General features: G+C 39.5%; 3 protein-coding genes across 4 annotated transcripts in view; 2 read left to right on the forward strand and 1 right to left on the reverse strand.

The window, feature by feature from the left end:
* Positions 1–6,611, forward strand: part of LOC122649810 (AUGMIN subunit 5-like) — a 35,205-nt gene extending 28,594 nt beyond the window's left edge. The window contains exons 7-10 of the mRNA XM_043843052.1: positions 1,172–1,331; positions 4,714–4,909; positions 5,606–5,738; positions 5,999–6,611. Of these exons, the coding sequence (XP_043698987.1) occupies positions 1,172–1,331; positions 4,714–4,909; positions 5,606–5,738; positions 5,999–6,130 (621 nt within the window). The 3' untranslated portion in view covers positions 6,131–6,611. The remainder of the gene's footprint in view (positions 1–1,171; positions 1,332–4,713; positions 4,910–5,605; positions 5,739–5,998) is intronic.
* Positions 6,612–6,694: 83 nt separating this feature from the next.
* On the reverse strand, positions 6,695–7,518 carry LOC122649812. Its single transcript, XM_043843054.1, has 2 exons — positions 6,871–7,518; positions 6,695–6,794 (listed from the first exon to the last, which is right to left on the reverse strand). Exon 1 carries the CDS (start codon positions 7,469–7,471, stop codon positions 6,899–6,901), a length of 573 nt encoding a protein of 190 aa, XP_043698989.1. The 5' UTR covers positions 7,472–7,518; the 3' UTR covers positions 6,695–6,794; positions 6,871–6,898.
* A 3,838-nt stretch (positions 7,519–11,356) lies between these two features.
* Positions 11,357–26,476, forward strand: LOC122652711 (RCC1 and BTB domain-containing protein 1). Of its 2 annotated transcripts, none has more exons than XM_043846531.1 (9): positions 11,357–11,470; positions 11,880–12,150; positions 13,989–14,182; positions 14,265–14,312; positions 17,296–17,368; positions 17,685–17,856; positions 18,634–19,065; positions 19,160–19,351; positions 26,123–26,476. In XM_043846531.1, exons 2-9 carry the CDS (start codon positions 11,898–11,900, stop codon positions 26,184–26,186), a joined length of 1,428 nt encoding a protein of 475 aa, XP_043702466.1. In that variant the 5' UTR covers positions 11,357–11,470; positions 11,880–11,897; the 3' UTR covers positions 26,187–26,476. The 2 variants fall into 2 exon arrangements, with proteins under 2 accessions (XP_043702466.1, XP_043702467.1); XM_043846532.1 differs by having other exon boundaries at positions 11,885–12,150.
* The last annotated feature ends 1,117 nt before the right edge of the window (positions 26,477–27,593 follow it).

Raw genomic sequence — 27,593 nt, forward strand, 5'->3', positions numbered from 1 at the left:
CCCAGTCTTATTTTGATTTAGTTTCCTAGTTAGTTTAGGTTACCTTATTAGTTAGGGATTGGGTTAAGCCTTTCCTTTTGCGTGTCAGAGTCTGTTTTTGAGTTTTCTATATAAGTTTGTAAAGGCGTTCAATATTTTACACGAACTTTGATTAATGAAAAGCTTTTGCTGCTCTTCTCTTCCTTGCGTGAAGAAACCCCTTATGTTTGATCAAGGAACCTTGTGTTTGATCAAGACTGGTTGGTGTTTGATCCTTCCAACCACCTTGCGCTGAGAAGCCTTGGCGTTTTTCTTCGTATTATTCTTCTTCCTCCGTCTTCTTCTCCATTAAAGCAAGTAAGTGTTCTTCTCAAATTTCCTGCAATTCGTAGTCTGATTTGAAATTCGTATGCAAGGTTTTTTTACACGAATTTCAATTGAGGGAATCTTAACATTGGATCATCCTCAAATTTTAAGGAGTTGTTCTAAACGCTTAAGGAAGATCTTGACCAGAATTTCTCTCAGATCCAACCTGCTGATCTGGAGATATTTATGTTCTCCCTATTCTGCCCTTGTGTTTCTTATTTGATTCTCTTCTAAATTCTTGATGTAATACTGTAATTGAATATTCAAAACAGTACCAAACAGAATCGAATCCCAGAGAATATAAAACCAGATTAAGGAGAAATCACATAGATCAAATCAGATCGTCGGATGAGACTGAAACTCAAGTCGAGTTCAGCAATCAAGGGGTAGAACACTTGCTTAAATTTTAAACTCAATCCATAGGTTGGATCCAAGAGTTATGAGTCAATCCTACTAGTACTAAGAGAAGGGTATATCAGTAATTTCACAACAATTAAGCGTCAAACAGCATAAATATATACACAAACAAATCATTGTATTATGATGCAAATCTGAGAACTAATAACCTAACAGAATAGGCAAATCGAAAGAGGCAGATTTGAAAATAAGAAAAGTGTTTGGGTTGCTCAACGTGAGTCTGTGATTCCCTCTTTCCCCTGTAACTCTGACTTCCATCTCAGACAGCTTTCCGTTTCTCTCACCGGCCCTCCTCCAGTCTGCATTGGGATTGATTGTTAAATTGATAAACGGGACACCTAATAGTTTTTTTTTTTAATAGTTGTTGTATGCCATTGATGCACTTATCGGTTATATTCTTCTTAATCAGGCCCTTTTGGAGTCCATGGGTGCTAGTGGATCTACAGCACCTGAAGCAGTTGCCATTGCAGAAAAAAATGCCTCATTATTGACTGCTAGAGTTGGAGTGGGTGATCCATCAGCAATTCCCTCTATCTGCCGCATTGCAGCTGCCCTTCAACATTATGCAGGTGAGTTTCTGCATTACTTTAGGAGTTGCCTATTATTGATGAACTGTATTTTGATGTGGGAATATCTTGCTGCATTTTAATGTAATTTTTATAAATTTACGGCGGATTGCTTACCTCATTTTAAGGAGAAAAATATCCATTGCCTTTATGTTGGAGGAACTTTTCATGTATTGTGTCTGTACTGCAAGTATGAGAATGTTGAATGGAACTCATTCAAGATGTCAGTTTTAAAGCACAGGCTCTATGAAAAGACTAAATTTCTTTAGGTTTCTTGAAGTTATATCAGCTTGAGGCTGAAACTCACACATGTCTCTGATGGGGGCAGGACAAAGAGCTTTAAACTCTCTGCAGTGATAGTTTCATAAGAATGCCTACTTCATCTAAATCCCTTGGGATGATCAATAGCAGTGTTACTTAGATGTGTACCTTGAGTGCAGAGTCTATCAGGTGTCCATATACATGTAGAACATCCTTCTCAAATCTAAACTTGTGCATTGGAGATATAACCTATTAACAAATGTAGGCCATTTTAGGAAAGAATAAGCTATCAATATTGTGTCTATTTTTCTTTTTTCTGCAAGTGTAAAATTAAAATTTCAGAATTCTTCTTTTCTATTTATGGGCACTTGAATTCGAAAAATTGAAAAGAAAAATATGGTGGATAACTTGAAATTATTCATTGTTTTGTTTTATTATTTATTGCAGTATTAGTTCATCATTATATGTTATAATAACAGAATGTTGTTCAGCACTCCCTGTCCCATTATGACCGTCGCCTTTGAAAAATCCCAACGTTTAAAGAGGAGTAGTTAAAGCATTAAAAATTCATTTTTCAACATGCCTTTCTATTGTATATTATCTAAACTTTGTTCTAGCTGGGTGATAAAAGAACGTGGTAAATAATTCAGGGGGGCAAAATAGTTAATAAGAAATCATTATTTAATTTGTGAGATGGACAAAATTTTTGGGGAGTCAAAAAATGGGAAGGGGTATACTATCTTTGTGGAACAGAGGGAGTGTATGTTATTATTTATATTAATATATAGGGAAAATTACACTGTCACCCCCTGAGGTTTGTATTAAATACAGAGCCACCCCCTGTGTTTCTAAATTATACAGCCACACCCCCTGAGGTTTGGTTTGTTGTTACAGTCAGCCCCACTCCGTTATATCATCTCTGTTAAGTTGTACGGTGTTGATAATTCATGACTTAAAATGACTAATATACCCCTAGTATTGTAGTTGGCGGTGTAAATCCAAAAGTGTGCAGCCCATAACAGAGACGATGTCATTGAAAAACGGTGCTTTTTCACCGGATTCCGCCTCTGCATTGATCTCCTTCACTGTCTCTTGCATCTAGAAAACAACCAAACAGGAGGGTTCTTTTCCCTTCATTATCTTCGCTTTGCTCTGACGTGCACGAATAGCTAGGGTTTCACAAAGCCTCTTGACGGGAATCTCGCCTTGTAGAACCGAAATCTAGGGAGATCGATCGGTAGTTTCTTCAACCCCGCATTGAATAGACTGTAATCCCTATTGAAACCCACCTGAGCTTTGGCACTGAAATAAATACCCACGAAGACAGTCTGAGAAGTCTCGAGATTCATCTCATGATAGAGGAGACGAAGAGCTATGGGCTTAGAAGGATTACTGAAAGAGAGACTGCAAGCGTTTTAGGTGTTCAAAAATGATCTTCTGTTGCAAGTAGATGCAGGTTGAGAGGGCTTTGGGGGTGAAATTTGGGGCAATCCGACGGAAATCCTGAAGCAGAGGAGGAAGTCTCCATTTCTGCCGTACTCTGCAGCTCCGGCATCTACCGTTCTCCTTGATGCTTCTTCATTTTCCCATCTTCTTCTTCTAGAGTTAGCTGTCATACTATGCAACTCCAGCATCTATCGTTCTCCACCCCTTCAAGTCCTGAATCCTGATGAAGTTCTTCTTTTTCCCCTTTTTTCTCGGTTAACTTTTCTTTCTCCACTTCTTTTTTATTTGATTCCATCTCTTTACTTTCTCTTTTTGTTCTTTCTTTTCTTTCCATCACATAAATGGATGGATTTTGCAGATTTTATTCCCAGGTTATAAGGCTGTTAAATAAACCCTGCTCCTGTAGCCTTAGTTGAAGAAAGTCTGCAACTTAATCTTCTTCTTGTTCTCCTCTCCTTCAGTCCTTCCCCTTCAAGACCCATTTCTCCATTATTTCAGCAACCGATAAAGCTCTCGTTTGCCCATATCAAACAAATTTCACAAGACCTGAATATCGCTGCAATTAATCAATGACAAAACAGTTTAGCAAAGAAAAATAAAAATAAAAATAAAAATAAAAATCTAATTTTGAGAGAAAAACAGAGAGGGGGTAGTTACCAGGACGAAGGTGTTCAGGTCCGGCATTAATGAGATTCATGAGCCCAGCACGGCCATAAAACTTGGCGAGGAAGACAATGGCATGTGCTTGGGATTCTGGGTTTTTGATCCATTGCAAGCAAGGTCTGATGCTGTAATTCTTGCTGCAAGCTTTGCGGAGAACTCGACGAAGACCATGTTAGGTCGAGATTCAAAGTTTGGGTTTGCAGATTTTTTAGGGTTAATAGCGAATGAATGAGAGCAGGGAAAAAAATCTGAGAGAGAATAGAGGGAGAAGAGACGAGGGAGAGAAGAAATAGATGTATAAATGAATACATGTGCGGTGGAGTTGCAGGTCACCGATGGAGGCAACTTCAAATTTGAGGAAGAAGACAACGGTAAAAAGGGTTTGTCGATTTTGGTTTATAATCTTAGAAGAGGGCAAAGTTGGAATTTCCCACTGAGTATTAACAGGATATTAGAAGAGGGCAAAGTTGGTATTTAAAATGTATTATTTAACACCGTCCACTCACCGTCCACTCAGGGGGTGTGGCTGTATAATTTAGAAACACAGGGGGTCGCTCTGTATTTAATACAAACCTCAGGGGGTGGCAGTGTAATTTTCCCTAATATATATAATGTTCTTATATCTCTATATTATCAGTCTTCCACGCTATTTATATTTATTTATTAATACTAAAATGAATATTGTCCCAAGTCCAGGGCCCTAATTACGTGGGCTAAGGGTGAGGTATTAAGTTAAATAACATGTCTGCTATAAAATTAAATAAATCTATAACAAGAATTATTTTGTGTTTATATGTGTGTAAATGTTGTGGCACCCATCTGTATCTCAAATCTGAGAAATCTTTCTGACCTGTTGAGATCTATGAATTCTCCTACAAGAGCTTTACATTTACTTCAATTTGTTGAGGAGTAACCGAATTATTTTAAAAAATTCTCTTTTATGAACTTTTATCTTTTCTTTTAAATTTTAATGCACTTCTATTTAGTTTATTAATACTGTTGATGTAATAATTAGGTTTGGAAGGTTCCGATGCTGGATTAGCTTCAGTTTTGGAGTCCTTAGAATTCTGTTTGAAGCTCCGGGGTTCTGAGGCCAGTGTGCTTGACGAATTGTCCAAGGCAATTAATTTGGTACAAAGACGCAGGGATCTTGTTGACAGTGGCCATACATTGTTAAACCATGCAAGTAGAGCACAACAAGAATATGAAAGGTAAAATAAATCTTTCCCTTGGTGTTAGTCCTGAACTGATGCTGTGGTTGATGACTCTGCAAATTCCCAATTGCAAAGAAGAAACTCGTGTTCTTTTGAGTTTACCAATGGTAGCAACTATAGCTATGTGTTCATGAATGAGGCAAAGGAGTTTCCACTTAAACACAGTCTGGGTTTCCCAATTGGTTCACCCTGGTATTTTCACTAGGAGATCTCGTCAATTTCTGCCATATTGAGGGAAGGTGTGGTCAAATCTGTATTCCTTGTTTGATGAGGAATCCTCTATATTCACGACATGTTAAGTTTCACCAACTGACTTAGCTATATGGCCAAACTTGTTGGAATTTTCCATTGTAATATTGGCCTTTAGAGGGTTTTGTTTTAGTTTTCTTACCCTTTTTCACTGGTCAAGATGCAGTAGGCAACCCAATTGGACTGCCAAGGGAATGATTCCTTGATCACCTGATAACTTCGAACTAGGAAGAGGGACTTAATACTGCTACATAACCAAGTGGTTTTGGGCTCAGATTTTCTGAGTACAAGATAATTGGGCAGCCCCATTTGGACTGTCAAGGGATATAATTTTTCTTGAATTTTATTTTATTTTCTTGGCATCCAAACATAGTCTAGGTGACTCATGTATTAGAGAGAGCAGTTCTTGGTTTACTGACAAAATGGTCTGATGACACCATGCAGGACGACAACTTACTGTCTGAATTTGGCTGCTGAGCAAGAAAATACCATAATGGAGAAATGGTTGCCTGAACTTAAGACAGCTGTTGTAAATGCTCAGACATGTCTAGAAGACTGCAAACGCGTGAGGGGTCTGGTAAGTAAAACTGCTTCTGGAAAAACAAACATTTAATTAGTATTGTTCATTATTTTTCCTGGAAAACAGACATTGGATCACTACCATCCAATAAATTCTGTCAACCATTTTTCTGATTTTTTTTAAATAAAATCATGAACATTACTTGTATAGTATCTCATAAACCCTCTCTTTCCCTTCGTTCAATTTCCAAAAATTGAAGTCAAATCCTAAATGAATGTATAATTTCCAACTTTTTTTTTCTGTGAGGATTTGTGCAGGTAGATGAGTGGTGGGAGCAACCAGCTGCTACCGTCATTGACTGGGTAACTGTTGATGGGCAAAATGTGTCTGCTTGGCTCAATCGTGTTAAGCAACTTCAGATGGCCTTTTATGATAAGGAGCTCTTATGACTGTAAGCTTTGGTACTCCTAGCCATGTGCTTTGTCCATTTCCATGCCAAGTTGGAAGATTATGTTCCTGGGAGTCTTGTTTGAAGCAATCTGGCAAGCGCATGATACACGTGGGGACATGTGCCTCTGCCGCATGGTGATAGAGCATCATTCTGATGAACTGTGTGATGTCCGTGGTTAAATCTTTCATCAAAGGCGTTTCTTTAGTTACACGTGTGTTTGCCTTCACTGTTGCAGACTGAGGTAAGGCTCAATGAATTGGGTCAAAAGGATTGGGGTCTCCATTAGTTCAATGTAGTGGCTAGCTAACCTCATTCTTTCTTCTTTGCCTCTCCACTGTATGATATTGAGAGAAGTCATTCCTATTTTGTACCATAGCATAGTGTGTGTGATGCGGTTTTGGGATATAGTGTTGGTTTCTTGTTAATAATGTTGCCTTTTAAGCTGATTAAATCTAGAGAAATATTTTTGTTTGGGTTCTGTGTTCTGTATACTGTATTGATTGATTGAATAGAGTTTGCTGTATTATACAAAACCTCTCTCTCTCTGTGTGCATTCAGCAGTCATAACTCAAAACATTGATAGGAAAACCAAAACAGGAAAGTAAGAGGAGGGATTCTACAAAACAAAAGATCGACCGATACACAAGTCTGGCAACTAGACAATGAGAGTTTATCAAAAAAGGGGAAGAAAAAAAAGAGTTTTTGAATGGTAAATTTGCTCCTGTGACTGTGAGAGAGAACAAAAACAGATACACAACCTATAGACTCAGAAATCAAAATCGTTCCTTAACATGGGCAGTCTCTTCTCGGGGCTTTCCAAATCTTTCCGGGCGGCGATCCACCATACGATCATAACAGCTAATCCAAGCAAGTAAGGATGTCTTTTGATATTCTTATAAACCCTCCCTGTAAGACATCTTCTGCGTCTCTTCTTCCCCCTCAGATCCAGAAAGTAAGATCTAGGGCTCAATTCGAAATCATCCCTGGCCATCAAGTAATCGCTTCCGGGGGCCTTCATCATCTTCCTCGGAATGGGAGGAGCATTCCACAAAACAATCAAAACCACTAGCCCGAATACGTAAGGATGTTCTTTGATCTTTTCTGCCGAGAAACCCAGAAAGCTCTTCACATGAGGGAGGGCTTCAGTCACCCTTTTCTCCGTGAAACCAACGAATTTCTTCACTATAGGATGGGAGTCCTTCAATCTTGCTGCAGTGAAGCCAACTAGGTCTAGTGTTTCGTTTATTTTACTTGACAGGAGCCTCTGTAAATTCTCCAAGAAAGGAAAATAGTCTTTGAGCTTCTCTGAGAGATCCTTAATTGTTGACCCATGCGCCATTTTCAGGTAAGAGAAATGAAATGGAATTTGGTTTAGTACAGACCCCTACTTCCCTTGGTCTTCTTGAGACTTTCAAATGTAATCATGGAAGCTGAGAAAAGGATATGCTCTTAACTGTTGCTTTCTTTAAAGCAGCTGGACCTTGGAAGGGAAGTCTGTAGCGAGTTCGGCTCCCCTCCTATACTAATTTTTTTTGGTTGCATCCTCTCCTATACTTGCCCTTTAATGCTTTGACGGTGATCTCCGGTTAAATGAAGGAGAGAATGACACATACCCCAGATTCAGTTTTGACGGTTAGATCAAATGTTGATGCAGTAATTTATCCCTTCCGCAGTGCACTTTCTCCTGGACCATCTTCATGTTCAATACTCCAGCCATGGCCCAAGCCCCAAGGCTGGGGGCACTGCGGCTTGAATTTAGCTCGTCTCTAGGGAGCCCAGCACGCCCAGGATGCATCCAGTCGATGGGCTGTGCTGCACACATCCCTAGGTATGCATCGAGATCTGTGCAGCACAACTCAACTGTTGGATCCCCCCGGGCATGCCCTGGGCACTGGGCTCCATGGAGATGATCTTGATCCCTGGGGCTTTGGCTCGGGGAATTAGACATTGGCTATTCCAAATTTACGGACTTGCAACGGTTAAACATTAGGTAGGATTTTTCGTGTCATAAAAAAAGGGGGGGCATAGATGTCTTTTTCATATGGGGACGAGAGACTCATGGGAGTACTGCCTTACGCCACACTCCAGGACAGAGTTATTTTTCTCTTAAAAAATAGGACAATTTCTTAGATCTACTAGATAAGACAAAAATTATTATAAAACAAATAGGTTTACTAGAAAAGTAAGTATAAAACAAAGTCAAAGCTAAGGATGTAAACTGATCGAATTCAGTTGGATAGTGGCATTTTGATATTCATATTCGATTATATTTTGACGAATGGATTCGAATAATATCCTATCTGTTTTCTTGATGAGGGATTGGGTTGAGACTTGAGAGTTCAACAACTATTCTTTCTTCTACTCTTCTTAGTCTTTGATTTTCTTACATTTTTTATTTTTATTTTAAGTTGTATTTGTTTTAATAGATATATAAACTAATAGAAAATCTTAAAAAAGAATCACATTATCTTAACTTATAAAATTATAAAAATAAGAAAACAACAAGGAACTTAATCGGAGAGGCGAACACAAAAGTCCGGCATTTTATTACTGTTAGATTGCTAAACGAATCGGATAGTAATCAATCGGATATGGGGGGATTATCATATTCGTATCCGATTAGTTTTCGGATGGATTTAGATTCTTCTAAACGGATACGAATGTGGATCGAATACGGATTTTCGAATATCCATTGACATCCTTGGTCAAACCTACTTGTTTTGTAATACTTTTTCTTATCTAGTGGGGAGTCGTGACCAAGGTTTTAAATTATGGAATTGATCCTCGAAGACCGTAGAATCGATCTTCACATAAAAAAACAAAGAATTTTAGGGTTTTAGATGTGAATTAGCCGTATTGGATTGGTCGGAATTGGGATCGGTCATGCATGGCCGATTCACCGATCCGATTCCCGATTCTTAAATCCATGGTCGTGCCTCGTGAGCATGGAGTTTATGGCAAAGAGTTTGAATGGATGTGGACCCTACATGAAGAGTAACGTGGCAGGTGAGGTGACATGAAGCTGCAATGGTAGCAATCACGATGGCAAGCCAAATGGCCGTAGCAATTGGGCAGCATGAGTGGTGGCACCTGGGTTGGTGCATCTGGGCAAGCATCATGGGTAGCAGCAGGCCTCACATGACCCTGCACTTGGGCGTGACAAAGGTAAGACAGAATTTCCCCGGGGCGCGAAGGTTATTTCGTCTGATATAGATGATATTATATCAAAGCTCTAGTTCTAAAACATTTTTGGAGGATATTGACGTCTTCTACATGGGTAAAATTAGTGGGGTCACTCACGGGATAAACAGAAGTTTTACCCCATTTCTTGGAGTAACCTTTGTCGCCCTAAAAATATTGGGGAATTAGGTATTAGAAAAGTTGAGGTCCATAACAAAACTCTTCTTCTAAAACATTTTTGGAGGATATTGACATCGATCTTCTACTTGGGTAAAATTACTTCAAGCAAAATACTTTTGCCATTCTTCCTTTCTCAATGCTCCTAGGAGAAGAACATTTTCTTTCTTTTGGAGAGGCATTCTCAATATTCTATCAAATTTTTGTAGGATGGTATGTTGGAGCGTGGGTTCTGATAACACTCCAGATTACAAGATCCCTCCTTCTGTCATTATAAATCCATCCTTTACTCTCTTATCTGAACTGATTGATTCCTCCCACTCCTGGAATCTACGACTCTTGCAATGTCTCTTTCCATCCCACATTGTGCAAAACATTCTCTACAGTAGATTACTAGTATTTGAATTCCAGGATCATTACTTTTATTCAAATCGGGTATTCTAACCACTAAATCGGTTGCACTGCATATCACCGCTGGAATTGCAGCCCAAACACCGCTAACCCATCGGTTTCCATGGGCTTTCATCTAGATACTCAAGCATCACTCCAAATTCAAGGTATTCCCATGGAAATGATTAAATAATAGACTTCTAACCAAAGACATTATTCATCATTTCATTCCTCATATTGATCCTACTTGCCTTCTCTGTTATTCACACTATAAAACATTTTGGCACTTTAGTTGCCCCTACTCTAAAAGAATTTGGGCTGCAAGCAGTTTGGGATTGAGACTGGAATTCTTGGTCGGTACATCCTTTCAGGATCTAATTATGAAGCTTTTCCACCTCTATGAGTTCTCAAAATCATACCTTATGTCTTTCTTAACTCTTGGTTCTATAGTGATGTTTTTCATTCGATCTGAAAGGAATTCGGTTATTTTCAATAAAAAGAAGCAAAACCTACATCATTTGTTATTTTTAATCTCTTGGTGGTTTGCTTGTACTAATACCCTCAATCATGATAACACTTATTCTGATTCTCCACCCACATTCTCAAGCCAATTAATTGTAATGATGGTTAATACTCTTCTCATCATTGATGACAATTTGCTTCAGTCCGCCAAAGAGGTGGGTTGGGCTTCTTGTCTATTTCTCAATGATGATCAACTTGACATAAGTTGTTCTCATTAAAAAAAACATCAGTTGTGATTATGGACCTTCAGGTTCAGTAGTTGAAACAGAGGTCAAAGCAAAAAAGATGGTGTCAATACTGCACTGGAATAGAGCTTCGAATATTTAGAAATATTGAAGGACCCACAACAATTAACAGATTGACTGTCCTTTGAATGTTCTTCAGAATGACCTTAGTAGTTTTTGGTTTTAATTTCAAGCCTCAAAAACATGTCAAGTTCTTTTACTTCTTTTGTAATTATTAAAGTTTTTGTAATTACTAAAGTAGATAGGAATCGATTAGCCATATCTTATAACTATGACACTATAGCTAGGAATCTAGGCTCTCTTTCTGTGAATGAGAGAGCATCCCTCAATGTAATTCACTAATTCATAATCTTAATGAAGTTTTTTTTAAATTAGCCCAAAAAAAAAAAAATGAAATAAAATAAAACACATGGGTTCTTATTGAATGGTTTTGATTTAAGGGAGAATGTTTTCTATGTTGGTGGCGTAGACTGCACCCAGACATATAGGGGTGGGCAAAATAACCATCTTGTCTTTTGAATGACAGGCCTATGTGTCTGGACGCAAATCACGCTGCGGGACAGAGAACGTCAGCCTTGTACGATGAATCTCTCAAAAAGTGGCTGGATTCTTCCCTCCCCAGCTTAGCAGCTCCCTTACCCTACGGCGTAGGAAAACTGTTTGCCAAATAATAGCATACCATATCCTAGCCAAGTTTTTGGAAAATCAGACATAACGACCTTTTTTCTCGGCTATCAAATTATCCAAAATCAGTTTCAGATATTTCCTCCCAAATTCAACGATTCTTGTACGTCTCTGCCTTCAATTTCGCATTTCAGTTTCAGGTATGTTACGTCTTCTTGATTCAACGCTTTTAATGTAATTTCATCTTCTCCCTCTAACATTTTCCCTGTCTTCTGAGAAAACCTCTTTCAATTCCTTGATTGATTGTTCCTTGCCCTACTAACATAGATTATCCATTCATTTTCTGGTTAATACATTTCCAGTATTTTTCTTCTGAATCTCCTTGTGACTCCTGATGTTCCAGTTCCAGTTCCGGTTGATCCTTTCTAGGGTTTTGTAACTCTAATTTTTGCTTCGATTTTTTCATCTTGCTTTCTGGTACTGTTTTTTCTTATGAGTCAACCAGAAATAACGAGCAGAGGCCTGTTATATGGCACGGACAATTTGGTTTATGATTTACTATCTTTACACTTTTTCAAATTAATTGGCTGTTTATTTATTTGTTATTAGTAAAGCTTGTAGTGGAAAATGGAGATTCATGATGTTTTGGGCGATTCACGATCTTTACAACTTGCGACCAAGAGTGCGATATATGTTTGGGGTTATAACCAATGTGGGCAAACGGGTAGAAAGGGTAAAGAATCCCAGTTGAGGATCCCAAAGTGTTTGCCTCCCGAGCTTTTTGGGTGCCCTGCAGGATTCAATACTCGCTGGTTGGATATTGCCTGTGGTCGTGAGCATACTGCGGCTGTGGCCTCAGACGGTTCACTTTTCACTTGGGGTACTCTCTTCACTCTGGAAAAATTACCTTTCTTTTTTTCCTTCTCCTCCTCTCCTATTCCAACTGTTATTTTCATTGTATATTTCTTGGGGTACTCTCTTCACTCTGGAAAAATTACCTTTCTTTTTTTCCTTCTCCTCCTCTCCTATTCTAACTGTTATTTTCATTGTATATTTCTTGACTTTCCGTTCGCTGGAGAATAAGTTGAAATTCTTGTATATTCCAGGTGGATTGTGAAGGAGTTGCTGCTTAATTATTTATCTGTTTTGGAAGAAAAGATTTAAGAGGCTTCTAATTTATTCATTTGTGTATTCTCCTCTTTGTTTGATATCATGTTACATGCTGTTGCTTCATCCATTCACATGAAAATAATGGTACAATTAAGCTTGCTTGGGATAGAAGGGCTTTTGAGAACTGCTCCCTGCCAGTATATAGGTGGCCTTGAAAGCTTGGGAGCTAGTAAATTTCGGGCTTCTTTTTGTAATGAATTTGAATGTCTAGGGAAATATGATCAGATTGAGTAAACATTTTCATGTAGTTCTGCTTCTGACAGGTGATAGGCATTTTTCCCCTCCTTTTGCGAGGAAGCTTCTTTGTTCCTCCCTATCAATCATCTTCCTTATAACAATAAGAAAGGTGAAAGTAGCATAGCATTGTGGGGAAGTAAGGTCAAGAGTATTACAAATGATGATTTGATCCGTGTTGCGTAGGTTACATCTGGTTGGATGCAAAATGTTTTAAAATTTTGTTTAAATATTTTAAGTACAAAGAATGAAGAACATAACAGAAAATAATGACTTTTCATATAGAAGTTGAACAGTGAAGTAAAACATTACCTATGGTATACACATCCACAAAGATCTTAGCAAGTACAATATTTCTTATGTTATACTTATCCACAACAATCAAATTAGTTTAGTTGAAAAGTTTCTATTTTGTACTTGTTTCAACATAATAGTACTTTACAACAAGTCATATGCAGTTAGATGGAGCCATAATGAATTTTGATGGTGGACACTAGATCAATGTGCTTTTATTTAGATGAACCTGATGCTGCAAGACAAGTGCGTTGATGCAGATTTATCACCGAAATACATGAAAATACAGCCATGTCTTCTTTTATTTCCTTCATTGTCTTTGCTGGAGGGAGAATACAGCCATGTCTTCCTCTGTTTCCTCCATTGCCTTTGCTGGAGGGATCCACCCGATTGTGGTGAAGATGTTCTTCTATAACAGATTCAGACTGTAGAAGGTGATATTCAATACGCCTGTAGTGATGAGCGAACTCCTTGGAGAACAACTCCTTTGTGTTGGAGGGCTCCATCGCCATCCTCTACACCTTCTCTTGCGCCGGTGATGGAATCAGTGAAGGGAGGAAGAGAAAAAGGAAAAAAAAAGTTGGATTACTTATTGTGAAATCACCTCATGTGCCCCTCAACACAAGTAATGCTAGGGGCGAACAAAGTAACGTTACAAATTCTGTTTATAACCTGCTTGGTTACAAACAAATGGATCCTTTACTTAATATGTATATTTTTATAGAATACTCTCTTATGTATTAAAACTTACAAATTCTAATGAATTTTTCAACTTAAGGCAGAAAAGGGAAGTTTTTCTTTTGATTTTTTTTTTCTTTTGGCATTTGATTCACAATTAACTATGTTTTAGACAAACCTTTTTCTACCGATGAAGGTACTTAAACAAAATTTGTTAGGGGTTGATAATTGTGATATTACCATCCTCTTCAGTGGATTTTTACATTTCCTTTTCGTCGTATGTAGTTTTTTAAGCCTTATACACTGGAGCTGATCATTTACGTTCTATTTCATTGCACTTAGGGGCAAATGACTTTGGTCAGCTGGGGGATGGAACTGAAGAAGGTAGGAAACATCCACAAAAGGTAAAATTATTGCAGTCAGAATTTGTGAAATCTGTATCTTGTGGAGCGCATTGTACAGCTGTTATTGCAGAACCTCGTGAAAATGATGGGACTATCTCAACCAGTAGACTTTGGGTTTGGGGGCAAAATCAGGTATTTCTATATACCTTTTCAGCTTATTCTACCTTCTAATGATTTAACCTATCATTAAGCTTTCACCTTTTTCTCTTTTCAGGGCTCAAATTATCCACGTTTATATTGGGGAGCCTTTACTCCAAACACGGTACAGTATATGATACTTCTTTTTAATATTTTTTCGTCATAATCTTATATTCTTAAGCATTGCTTTGACTCATCTATGGAGCAATGTGGGAGACATCCCATATATGCATGATTCACAGCCATAAGTGATTTCAGCTTTATGACAGTTTTCCTTTTGTATGCATAAGATACTAGTCCTAGCATGAATAGCTTGAGAATGATTAGAGGGTGATCAATCTAGATTTGGAAGATATCATAATGCAGTGCTAATCCTGAACCAGTGGAATTCAATAGGAGGTCAGCTTGCGATAGGACTGTAGGGATAGGGATAGATCCTGTGTTTTTGAGAAAACCAGATAAATCAACTTGAACAATTCTGACCAGCCTGAAATTCCAGTCGAATGAACAATACAAGCAGTAGATCGAGTCTATAAAATATGATCTGAATCTGACAGACAGATTTGAGGTAATGAGAGAATCCTTTGGAGGCTAGGGTTCTTAAAACCTAGAAAACCGGAGAATCCGATGGTAGAAATTTTATGCCTGTTAAACAAGAATTGAAAGTTTGAAACTGACATGCAAATGTGAGAAAGAAAAAGTATAAAAAATATGATCAGGAATCACCACCAGATCTGCAGGGCTGGAATTACCACCAGTAACCCAACCTTGGAATCACCACCATGGGTTCTTGGGATCACAAGACTGTTGGTGTTGGATGGAGGGACTATGCAATCTCTCAAGACAGTTGGATGTTGTCTCCCTTATTAAACAATACCCGATCTTATTGTAAAGAAAATGAAACCCAATTTTATTTAAGTAAGATCAGCCGTTGAGCTGGGCCATGGCCCTTGCTCCCCCACGCATGGTTTGGAAACAACATAGGCACATAGTAACTTGTAGAAAAATATTAATATGTATTCATTTTACGTAGGTTCCCTCCCTCACTTTCAGTTCCTGTTGCATATATACATACATGTCTGTTTAGGTGGTGCCCCTAATCCATGATGACTGCTAAACCCCCAAGCTAAGACATGGGCCAATTTTTTAAATGATAAGTTTTATTTTCCCCTAATTTTCTTAAAGGTATATAGCATCAGGTATGATAATATTTACCAAATAGCTGGTGAGTTAGTGCTCAAACAAAATTGATGTATTTTAGTGTTATTACTTGATCATGGGTTAAATTCTAGTTCAATTCGACTTTCCTACATGTTAATATATTGATTTACTGATAGAATGTTCGGTTGCTGAGAAAAATAACTTATATGACCGTGTTTTGTTTTGTTAAATTTTCTTCTCTCAATGGAATCATACTTGTTGAATTAGAATACTTATAGATCTATTTGTGAGAATGATGAATTGATGATGGGGCTGGAAAATTGGCAGTCCTGTCCCTACTCCCTATTATTTAGGATTTTCTGCTAATTTTCATTCCTCAAGGGAATCATACTTGTTGAATTAGAATACTATGCTCTCTTCTCTGTCTTATTCTTCGTGGCTCAGATCTGAGTTCTTCTCACCAGTTAGTTCCTCCTGCTACTTCTCTTCCTCCTTTCTTTCCCTCTCCCATCCTCCCTTTCTTCTTCTTGCTATATTGTCATCGGTTCCCTATTTTGCCTGTTCCAGCGATTCCCAGAGTCGGACAAAACTGACCTTTGATTTCCCTTAGTCTCTTCTCTTTCTTTTCCTTGTACAACGTTGGGAGATCAACCACTACTTAGGGCCAAACTTTACCTGTACATTCTCAGCCCCAACACCCTACTGAAATAGGAGTTGTGAAGTGAAATGCATACCTGATTCTCCCTTTACCCGCAGGCCCTATTTCAGTGAGATCTCTTGGGTTCTTCAACTGCTGGTTTGATAAAAATTATTATTATGGATTTAGAGAACAAAGAGTTGTGATCCATTTATCTAAAATCCCAGGTTGATTCGTGGCCATATGAGGGAGTACTATCGACTTGTCACAATTCTGGTTTTTCCACTCTGGTTACTGTCAAGAGGTTGAAGCCAAACCTCAAATCATGGGTTGCTTCTTAAAGTCTTGTTTTATTCTTTCCAATATCTCCCCCTCTTTGTTTCTAATTCAGCTTCTACCCATTAGTTAGTTTCATTCGAAGTTTGTCCTTGCTTTTTAATTCTAATTCCTTTCTCATCCTTGTCCCCTTACTTTCCTAAGTAGGCCTTTCAAATTCTGGTTAATTACAGAACTGCCACCAATCATATCATTTGAGTTGTTTAACGCTTGGGTAGGCCCATAAGCGTTCGAACTGCGCATTGAGTTACTCTGTCTTGACCTGCCGAGAGATTGAAGAAAGATAACTTCTCATATATCCAAAATTCCAAATAAGGTCAGATTCCTGCGTTATATGTTTAAAAGCCCTCCCTTCTGAATCTCTTCCTGATCTAACCCTATTTTGATTTTCAAATTTCAGAAAGGCCTGTTCTCTAAAGTAATTTACATAATCAACCTATATTCTGTCTTCATTTCCTAGAAGATTCAAACCCTTCTGCAATTAATTTGGATTTTATTAGTTTGGGATGGGCCCTAAGCAACCTAATTTCAGTTTTGGAACCCTGGGTGTCAATTATCCCCCCATCAAGTAGGTACGACTCATTTGTGGTACACTCTTAAGCCGATAAAAAAGAAACCAATCAATCAATGATGGAGCAATCAAATCTGAAATCAAAATTTAGAAGGAAAAAGGACTGCAGATGTGAATCAAAGTAGTTTATCATATATGTGGGAAAAATTGATATTATATATATGCAATACCAACTGCAGGATTTGCTCTCTTTATACTTGTAGGATTAATTTTTCTCTCTTTTTTTTTTTGGGTTGGAGGGGGGGGGGGCAGTCTTGCCTATAATTCACATACAAAATCAGATTTAAGTCTTACTCATACTACTTTAATTCCTTTATTTGCATAATTTTTCTTCTTCTGCCACCATCACCCATCATCTTCGTCATCGTTGTCTAGTCCCTGTAATACGTTGCATTTTCACAGATCATCCGCCAAGTATCTTGTGGGACAGTTCACGTGGTGGCTCTATCCGAGAATGGCTTACTTCAGGCATGGGGTAATATTTGGATAAATCCATCACCTTTATACTATGATAAATTCTTCTGTTTAAAACCCTGTTAACTGCTTCTGTAATTCTCTATTGGTAGTTTAACTTTGCACTTTCGTGATATTTTGAGGGAAGATGCTTCTGTCGCTGAAAGATTTGAAGCATGAGCATGGTTGTATTATGTTTTAAGCTGATGTATTCTATGCTTTCCATACATTGGCTTTAGTTACATAAAATGAATGATATGGAAGAAAAAAACTAAGTCTTCTCACATGGATTTCTACAGTGTATTAATGAGAGCTGTGTTACTGTTCTGATAAACCAGGCTACAATGAGTATGGTCAACTTGGCAGAGGTTTTACCTGTGAAGGGCTCCAGGGGGCTCGTGTTTTAAATGCTTATGCGAAATTCCTTGATGAAGCCCCTGAGCTTGTGAAGATTATTCGAGTGTCATGCGGGGAGTACCACACAGCAGCTATTTCAGAAATTGGTGATGTGTAAGTGATCTGAAGGACCTTCATTGCTGGAGATAAAGTTCTTCTATTACACATGACAAATGTGGATTTCCCCATGACACAACTGAAAAGGCTTTGAAGGTCTAGAAAGCTGTTCTAATAGGAACTTCATGTTTAGCTGGAAGATTGGAGGATGCCAAGGAAATTTGATTAGTTGATCTCTTTCCTATCAACTTGGTAGTCAACATAAACTTAGTCCAGTCACAATAACCCATTATAGTCGTTCATTCCCATGAATTTCTTATTGATAAATGTGTTTATTATTTTATTAACTTTCAGTTTATCATGTCTTTTTGATTAAATATGTGACTCTTTTGATCCACCAGCTTTTTCCCATTCAACTTACATTTCATATTGATGAGCCCCTTCTTGATTATATCTTTTAGCAGCTTGCAATACCTGGATCAGTCATTCTACCTGAAGTAACGGTGTTGGATCCTCAAACCCTGGGGAAATATTTATTTATTTTTTGTTTTCTTGGATGGTTTTTACACATTATTTCCACATTCATGCAAATAAATTGTGGGCTCAAATTACCTCAAGTTCATTCCCGTATAAATTTACCGATGCTGGACTTTTGGTTCTTTAGAAATTACTTCTACTTTGGATCGGGACTTGCTTTTCTCTATTTATAAGCTAATCTTTAACAATTTGTTGAGTCCTTAGTTTTTAGCGTCTTGAATAATTATCTGATCAGACGGATTGTTCATGCCATCTAAACGCTCAAGTCATGTAAATGTTTTTCTTTCATTCTTGCAGGTATACATGGGGTTTAGGAAATATGGGTCAACTTGGCCATTGTTCCCTTCAATCTGGAGATAAAGAGCTGTTGCCCAGGCGAGTGGTTGCTCTTGAAGGGATAATGGTCAAGGATATTGCATGTGGTGGTGTCCATACATGTGCTGTGACCATAAAGGGGACTCTTTATGCTTGGGGTGCTGGGCAGGCAGGGCAGTTAGGGCTGGGACCCCAGACTGGATACTTCTCATGCTCTCCCAATGGTTCTGATATGTTCCTCCGTAATATTCCTGTGTTGGTTGTTCCAGAAGGTGTCCAACTTGTTGCATGTGGACATTCCCACACACTTGTCTCAATGAGAGATGGAAGGATCCATGGCTGGGGTTATAATAGCTACGGTCAGGCTGCTAATGAGAGATCTACCTATGCTTGGTATCCATCACCTGTTGATTGGTAATGTACTAACGTGTTGACGTCAGTATTGCTAATTGAATTCCTTACCACAGTTGGATTATAGCTTTTCATCAATGGAAGCATGCCTATGCAGGTGTGTTGGAGAAATGAGGAAACTGGCAGCTGGTGGTGGCCATTCAGCTGTGTTGACTGATGCATGCTCCTTGAAAGAATTATGTGAATTCAGGCTTGCAGACGATGTTAATCTAGAAAATGCATCCAAGATTGAGGATGTTGCATCAAGAACAGGATCAGATGCATTAGCACGTCTTTGCGAAAGATTGAGGTATGACTTCTGTTTGCTGATTCTGCTCTTCGATGGATGATTTCATGTCAGTCACTTTGTTACGACATTTGGGTCTTTTCTATGTCAACCAAGTTATTAACCCTAGTACCCTTATCTGTTCCCTGGGAACAGTGGGTCAATTTCCTGCACTCAATGGAATTCCCAATTTTAGAGTGAGTGTGCCTCCGATGTCCATACTATAGATCCCTTTGAAGGGAAAAGGATCCTCCACTCAAGTCCATTCCTGCTTATGTTTTGCCTATGCCTTTAAAAGGCCTGAAAAAGCATGGGTAGTTTTGTAAGTTCATGTGATTTAGTGTTAATAGCCTTCTGCACATGTTCCATTTTTTTGTCAGGCCATAAGCAATACATGAGTAGGAGAAGGGCATGAGCAGAGGGTATCCTCTCTCCCTTTGAGGAGACTGACACCATAAAGGAATCCCACAATCTGCCCTTAAATTCCCATACTATGGGCCCATCCTCCCTTTTCAATTACTTAAAATGTAAAGTTGACTCTTATATGCTCCTTTATGTTTGTCAATTTCTTTCAAGGTATAGATAGCACTTACTTTTTGTTATGGTTTTCCTATTCGACAGATCTACTCATATCTTGAACCGCAAGATTGTTCAATAAAGTTAAAGCCTTAATTTTTGTGATGATTCAATCAGTTTGTTCCTTTTTGGTTTTCTGATACTAATGGCTCACCTAGATTTTTTATGTAGGTCACCTCATTATTCTCAGTCACATAGATGAGGTTACTTCTATGGACTTGCTCTTCGAGGGATCCTTTGGATAAGTCATTCTGATGCGGAGCACACTCGGAGCCACCCAAGACCAGCCATGCTAAGCTGTACCCATTCCTTAGGTGGCGTCCATATCCATTACCCATCCACGGGATTTCCTTCCTATTCTCCTCATCTCCATTATGGTTACCTAGTCATGATTGATTCATGATTGGATCCATTAAGATAATCCAGCCATGATTGATTCCTTTGCCATTATTAGTTGCACTAGCATCTATTAAATAAGGCATTCATGTAACCAGAAAGGCAGAATTGAATAAAGAATTTCTCTCTATTTTGGTCACGATAGAAACAACTCTTGTTTCTTCTTCGTTTAGCTTGGACGACATCAAGCTTCGCCTCTCGTCCTACATCAGCTGGTATCAGAGCGCAGATCAACGCTCCTCGTATGGCTAGTGAGAATGAAGATGGCATACCTCAGGGCGGTGATCGTGAAGGTCTCCAACAGCCGTTATTGAAAGGTGAATTCTTGCGCACACTAAGAGAGTTTCGGACCTCCCTAATAGGAGAAATGCGAACACTCATCACTGAGACCACGCCGGAAGGCTGGACTCATGCAGCGTACGACAACCCCCATCGTCCATTGCAACGCCAACAACCACCTCTACATGGCCCAGCAAACCTTGGAAGAAACTCTGTCTTCGACGAAGGGTATGAGGAAGACAACTCTAGCTCAGACGATGATCTTCTTGGCCACGACGATGACTGGAATCCTAGGAATCGTCGCTTCCGCCGACAGCCGAATTACCGTCAATACAATGCTCCTTTTCCAGTCCGTAATGAGAATTATCTCATCAAGGCCGACGTTCCCAACTTCCACGGGAGCGTCGACATTGAAGGATACTATGACTGGGAATATGAGGTTGAGCAGTTCTTCAACCTTATGGACGTGGCTGAAGATCGACAAGTCAAACTAGTAGCGTATAAATTAAACGGAGGTGCTGCAGCATGGTGGACGCAAGTACAAAACTTGCGGCGAGGCCAAGGGAAAGCTCCAGTTCAAACATGGCCTCGCATTTGACTACTTCTTTGAGCAAGATTCCTTCCTCCTGATCATCGGCAGTTCCTGTATCAACAATTCCAGAATTGCACACAAGGAAGTCGGGCCATAACGGAGTACATCAATGAGTTCTTAAGACTCCAATCCCGTTGCAACTTGGCGGAGAGTGATGATCAGCAGGTGGCTCGCTATGTGAATGGACTCAAATATTCCATCCAAGATCGTATGGCATTGCAACCAGTATGGAATATGGCAGAAGCACAAAACATGGCTCTTTGTGTCGAGAGGACTCTCTCCAGACAATCAGCAACTTTGAGAAACCGATCTGATCTTGACAAGGGGTTGCAAGTCTCAACCGACCCAAGCAAACCTTCAACACCTTTAACTCGATCCACAAACAATATTGGACAAGGAAGTCGGTCGATTACCAAACCAGATACGGTGCCCTCCAACTCAACCACAGTGAAGAATCCTTCTGGACGAGCTGAACCCATTAAATGTTATCGGTGTGGTGAACCTGGGCATCGGTCCAATAACTGCCCCCAAAGAAAATCTGTGAACGTGGTTGCAGGTGATCCGAGTGATGAACAAGAATCCGACGACGATGATGCCGAAATTGCTGAAGAAGGCGAAGGTGTAACTTGCATCATGCGTCGTCTGCTGCTCACGCCCAAGCGACAAGGATCCTCCCAACGCCACCAAATCTTCCTTACCCACTATTCTGTGAATGCGAAAGTCTGTAACGCAATCATCGACAGCGGCAGTAGCAAGAACATTGTGTCAACGACATTAATAGACCATCTGAAACTAAGGACTGAACCGCATCCTGCACCCTATAAAATCGGGTGGATCAAGAGTGGACCAGCTATTCCAGTCTCGAAGATCTGCAGAGTCCCTCTCTTATTCGGCAAGACGTTCAAAGATGAGGTTCTATGTGATGTCGTTGAAATGGATGCATGCCATATACTGTTGGGTAGGCCTTGGCAATTTGACGTGGAATCCAAGCACTTGGGAAAGGAAAACATATATATATTCAAATGGCAAGGTCACAAAATTGCATTACACCCCAAAGAACCTCTCAAGACTCGGATCACCACTCCTCACCAAGAAGGATCTGCCTTGTTAGTGCTTGCTGAATCAGACTTTCATAGAGAAATCAAGGAGGCCAAGGAGTGCTATGCGTTAATTGTAAAGGGTGACACTCATCACAAAGGCAAGACACCCGAGCTCATGCAAATATTGATGAAGGAATTTGGAGAGCTCTTCTCGGAAGAACCACCAATTCAGCTGCCCCCACTTCGAGATATTCAACACCACATCGATTTAGTTCCTGGAGCGAGCTTGCCGAATCTCCCTCATTATTGTCTGAATCCACGGGAAGCAGGGGTCCTGCAGGAAAAGGTGGAGGAACTACTCACGGCGGGATACATCCGAGAAAACATGAGTTCATGCTCTGTTCCCGCTCTCCTGGTGCCAAAAAAAGATGGGAGTTGGCGCATGTGTGTCGACAGCCGCGCCATCAACAAAATTACTGTTCGATATCGATTTCCTATTCCTAGGATCGATGATATGCTGGATCAATTAGAAGGCGCCCAAGTATTTTCCAAATTTGACCTACGTAGCGGCTATCACCAAATTCGAATTCATCTGGGTGATGAATGGAAAACGGCCTTCAAAACCAAGGAGGGATTATATGAATGGTTAGTAATGCCGTTCGGTTTGTCAAACGCCCCATGTACATTCATGCGGCTTATGAATCAGGTACTCAAACCATTTATGGGCAAAATTGTGGTGGTTTATTTCGATGACATCTTAATTTATAGTCGTAGCACTGCCGAGCACATGAAACATCTGAGGGAAGTGTTGACTGTCTTACGCGAAAATCAATTATTTGCAAATCCCAAAAAATGCACTTTCTTTGAAGATCGGCTGTTGTTTTTGGGCTTTGTGGTGAGCAGCGAAGGAATCCACGTAGATATCGATAAGGTCCACACCGTGAGCGAATGGCGGTGTACTATCTCAAGAGGGACGACCAATAGCATTTTTCAGTGAAAAACTCAATGAGGCCAGGCAAAAATGGTCGACCTATGAACAGGAGCTGCTTGCGATCGTTCGATCATTTCAGACTTGGGAACACTATTTATTACCCAAAGAATTTGTCATCTACACCGACCATGAAAGCCTAAAATATTTTCGGACTCCGAAGCATTTGAATAAGATGCACGCTCGGTGGTCTACATTTCTGGAACGGTTTATGTATACAATCAAGCATAAATCAGGAACACAAAACAGTGTGGCCGACGCTCTAAGCCGACGTGCAAATTTACTCACAACCATGCAAAGCAAAGTGGTTGGTTTTGATTGTCTCAAGGAACTCTACGAGGATGATGAAGATTTTGGTCTGATTTGGGAGAAATGTATCGCAAGACAACCCATGCCCGACTTTCATATCCATAAAGGATTTTTGTTCAAAGGGAATCGCTTATGTATTCCTCGAAGTTCCTTACGGGAACAACTCATTCGAGACTTGCATGGGGGTGGGCTTTGCGGCCATTTGGGACGAGACAAAACCATTGCTAGCATGGAGGAGCGCTACTATTGGCCATGACTGAAACGGGACGTAGGTAACATGGTTCACAAATGTGCGGTTTGTCAAGTAGCGAAGGGGCAAGTTCAAAATACAGGGCGTTACATGCCACTTCCCGTGCCTAACACTATTTGGGAGGACTTGTCGATGGACTTCGTGCTCGGATTATTACGAACTCAACGAGGACAAGATTCAGTGATGGTGGTCGTGGACCGATTTTCCAAGATGGCGCATTTTGTGCCATGTAGGAAGACTTCAGACGCCTCTCACGTGGCTCGACTATTTTTCCAAGAGATTGTGCGCCTTCATGGGGTACCCAAGTCGATTACTTCTGATCATGACTCCAAATTCCTAGCTCACTTTTGGGCGACTCTGTGGAAGCGATTCGATACCAGTCTCAACTATAGCAGCACGGCTCACTCGCAATCTGATGGGCAAACGGAGGTTGTTAATCGTACCTTGGGAAATATTATTCGTAGCTTCTGTGATGATAAACCTAAACAATGGGATACAGCACTGGCACAGGCTGAGTTTGCCTACAATAGTGCCGTACATAGATCAACTGGGCAATCCCCGTTCTTAGTAGTGTATCAAGCTGTTCCCAAGCATGCGTTGGATATAGTCACCTCACCAAAGCTGTCAACTACAAGTCAAGCCGCTGAGCGTTTGGCTGATCAAGTGAAGACCATCCAATCAAAAGTCAAGCAGCGATTAGAAGCGACAAATGCCAAATATAAAGCCGTTGCAAACAAACATCGACGACACAAGGTGTTTAAGGTGGGCGATCAAGTGATGGTGTTCTTGCGTAAGGAACGCATCCCTGTTGGAACATACCACAAGCTGAAGCAGAAGAAATACGGTCCCTTTCAGATAGTATGAAAAATCAACAACAATGCCTATGTGGTGGACCTTCCGAAGGACTGGACGATATCTCCTACATTCAACGTCGCTGATCTATATGACTATCACCCCGATGATCCATTGTACCCAGATACCGTCTCGAGGATGAGACTTATTCTAGTGTGGGGGAATGATGCGGAGCACACTTGGAGCCTCCCAAGACCAGCCATGCTAAGCTGTACCCATTCCTTAGGTGGCGTCCATATCCATTACCCATCCACGGGATTTCCTTCCTATTCTCCTCATCTTCATTATGGTAACCTAGTCATGATTGATTCATGATTGGATCCATTAAGATAATCCAGCCATGATTGATTCCTTTGCCATTATTAGTTGCACTAGCATCTATTAAATAAGGCATTCATGTAACCAGAAAGGCAGAATTGAATAAAGAATTTCTCTCTATTTTGGTCACGATAGAAACAACTCTTGTTTCTTCTTCGTTTAGCTTGGACGACATCAAGCTTCGCCTCTCGTCCTACATCTCATTCTCATCCACCTCAACTATGTGGCCACCCATGTAGTGGAATTTTCGCCTTGTAATATCAGCTATCAATTACAAAATGGCCAGAAAAAATGGTTTTGTATTTCCATGATGTGTGTTTCTTCGCGGCTGGAATTTATCACATCAAGACTTAGTGGTCGACAAAGATCCTTTTGGGCCTGCTTACTGAGCAAGTTGTGGATGATTCTTCAATCTTGTAGATTCCTTTGATAGTTACTCATCCAGCTGTTTACACGCAAAATAGAATGTGGTATTTTGTACAATTTGGTGACATTCAATCATCGTGATGGGGTCTCATCCTATGGTTATTAATTGGTTGGAGCTTAAATGGATATGAATGTGTATCGGATAGTACATCTTTCTGTCAGTCAAAAGAAAGAAGCATATTGATTGAATGGCTCTAGCTATCCAATTAGACAAAACCCTTCTTTATCCCACCTTTTGACCATTATTTTTACCATCCAAAACAATTCTGTCAATATATTAATTTGGGTATTAGGAGAGTTCAAATTCAAACTATTGATACACTAAGAAGTGCTGTCTATTGGATATATCAAATCAGAAGTTCTGCCAGTATGTAGAGGGCTGAACACACTTGAATTGTATAACTTGGCTTCTTGAGAAGTCCCCAAAATTTTTTTGGCCAAAGAAAACTAATTAACTAAATATGTGACCCCTAAGACTGGCTGAGGATCTTATGGATCATTGAATGATTGAATCAGCACTTGAACTTTTCAATCATGAGGTAAAATAATAGTTACTGTCCTGTAAGCCGTCTGGGTAATTATATTCCGTGTCTTAAATTGTTTTAGTATACTTAAAATTAGTGTTGGGGAGATTGTAAGTGCAGTCAACATTGGATGATGAGGACATTGCAAATGTAATAATCAACATTGGATAGTGATAATTTCATTTTACGATTTTGGCTTTATTATCATCAGCGAAAAATCACATCTGTTATTTTGTGTTTTACAGGGAACATTTGCTTGGTTTGGGTGATAGTCAGTGTGAAGAGGAAGAGGTTGATGAGGAACTGTGAAAGACGAAATATTGAAGATTTGAGTTGTATTATCTGTGTGCATTAAAAAAATACCCTATCAATTCATCATTATATGTGATCTTGATTTGGGTCACACTAAAGTTGGACTGTTATATAGTTTGATGAACATTTAGTTAAGAAAGCAATTAAGTGGAATTTGACGTGCTTGTATTTCTTCTTCAAGTCGAACTGTTAAGCCTTCTCGCTGAACAGTTCAACATGGTGCCAGTTAGCTGTCATTTCACTGAACAGATGGTTTTATATGTAACAGAATTTGCTTTCAACATTTTCGGTCACAATTTCTGTTTTTTAAACCTAGAAGGGCAAGTGTGAATAAAAAAAGTGAGGGAATGTGTTTCTTTCACACTGTTTTCGTGTTTAGGAGAAATAAGTATTGCAATAGTTCTCTCTCGTGATTCCTTCTACGTATCTTCGGCCATGCATTTTGTGGGAATCGTCTGTGTCGTTGAGAAGGCAAGCAAAGGTACATTCTATTTATTTATTTTTGGACCTTGGGAGGCAAAACAATCTGAAGCTATTATTTTTTTTTTTTTGGTAGCAGAAGGTGGTTCATAGTCTTTATATGGTAGAAACGGGACAAAAACTGTTGCAATACACAATGTCGCTCAATAAAACCGTCCCAATGTCGTGGGTTTAGTCCCACATCAGGTGTGTTGTGTATGTCTGTCATTCAGTGGTCTCAAAAGTCGGTTACTTTTTTGGGATTGGGGAGTGGTTTGTGTGATTACAAAAAAACCATTAGCACAAGAATGCTAGGTGTGTGGGTTGTCCCACATCAAATGTGTGAGTGTGGTGTGTGTTGTGCATACCTTGTCATTCCATCTTTTGGGATTGGCAAAAAACCAAGTTATCCTCAAACGTGAAGGAGGAATTCATTCAATGCCATCGGGATGTGTGCGGCACAGCCCAACTGTTGGATGCCTCGTTAGGCACTCATTGGGCAATGCTCTCTAAGGAGAGGAGCCTAATCCTCTTACTCTTCCCTCTCACTCGCACTCCTGCTCTTATTTTCATACTTAATCATAAATATCCTAAATTATGTAATTTCTAAATTAAAATTTATATTATCTACAAATTAAACATATTGAAAATACCATAAATAGAAATTACAAGTTTACACTTTTATACGATTGAATAAAAAAAGGTATATGTTATCCCAAGGGGTCAGCTCAGTTGGCAAAAGACCAACTCTTTCAAATAAGAGGTCATGAGTTCAAACCACCTTGGAGCCTATCTCCATCCCCTATTCTCCCCCCCCTCCCTCCCTCTTCCCATTAAAGCTCTCCAATTCCCCCAAAAAAAAGATATATGTTGACATATACGGATGAGAGAGAGAGAGAGGTTTGTTTTTTTTTTTTTTTTAAAAATATTAACGAAAACAAGTGT

Source organism: Telopea speciosissima, chromosome 2 (assembly GCF_018873765.1).
Source record: "Telopea speciosissima isolate NSW1024214 ecotype Mountain lineage chromosome 2, Tspe_v1, whole genome shotgun sequence".
Taxonomy (NCBI): domain Eukaryota; kingdom Viridiplantae; phylum Streptophyta; class Magnoliopsida; order Proteales; family Proteaceae; genus Telopea; species Telopea speciosissima.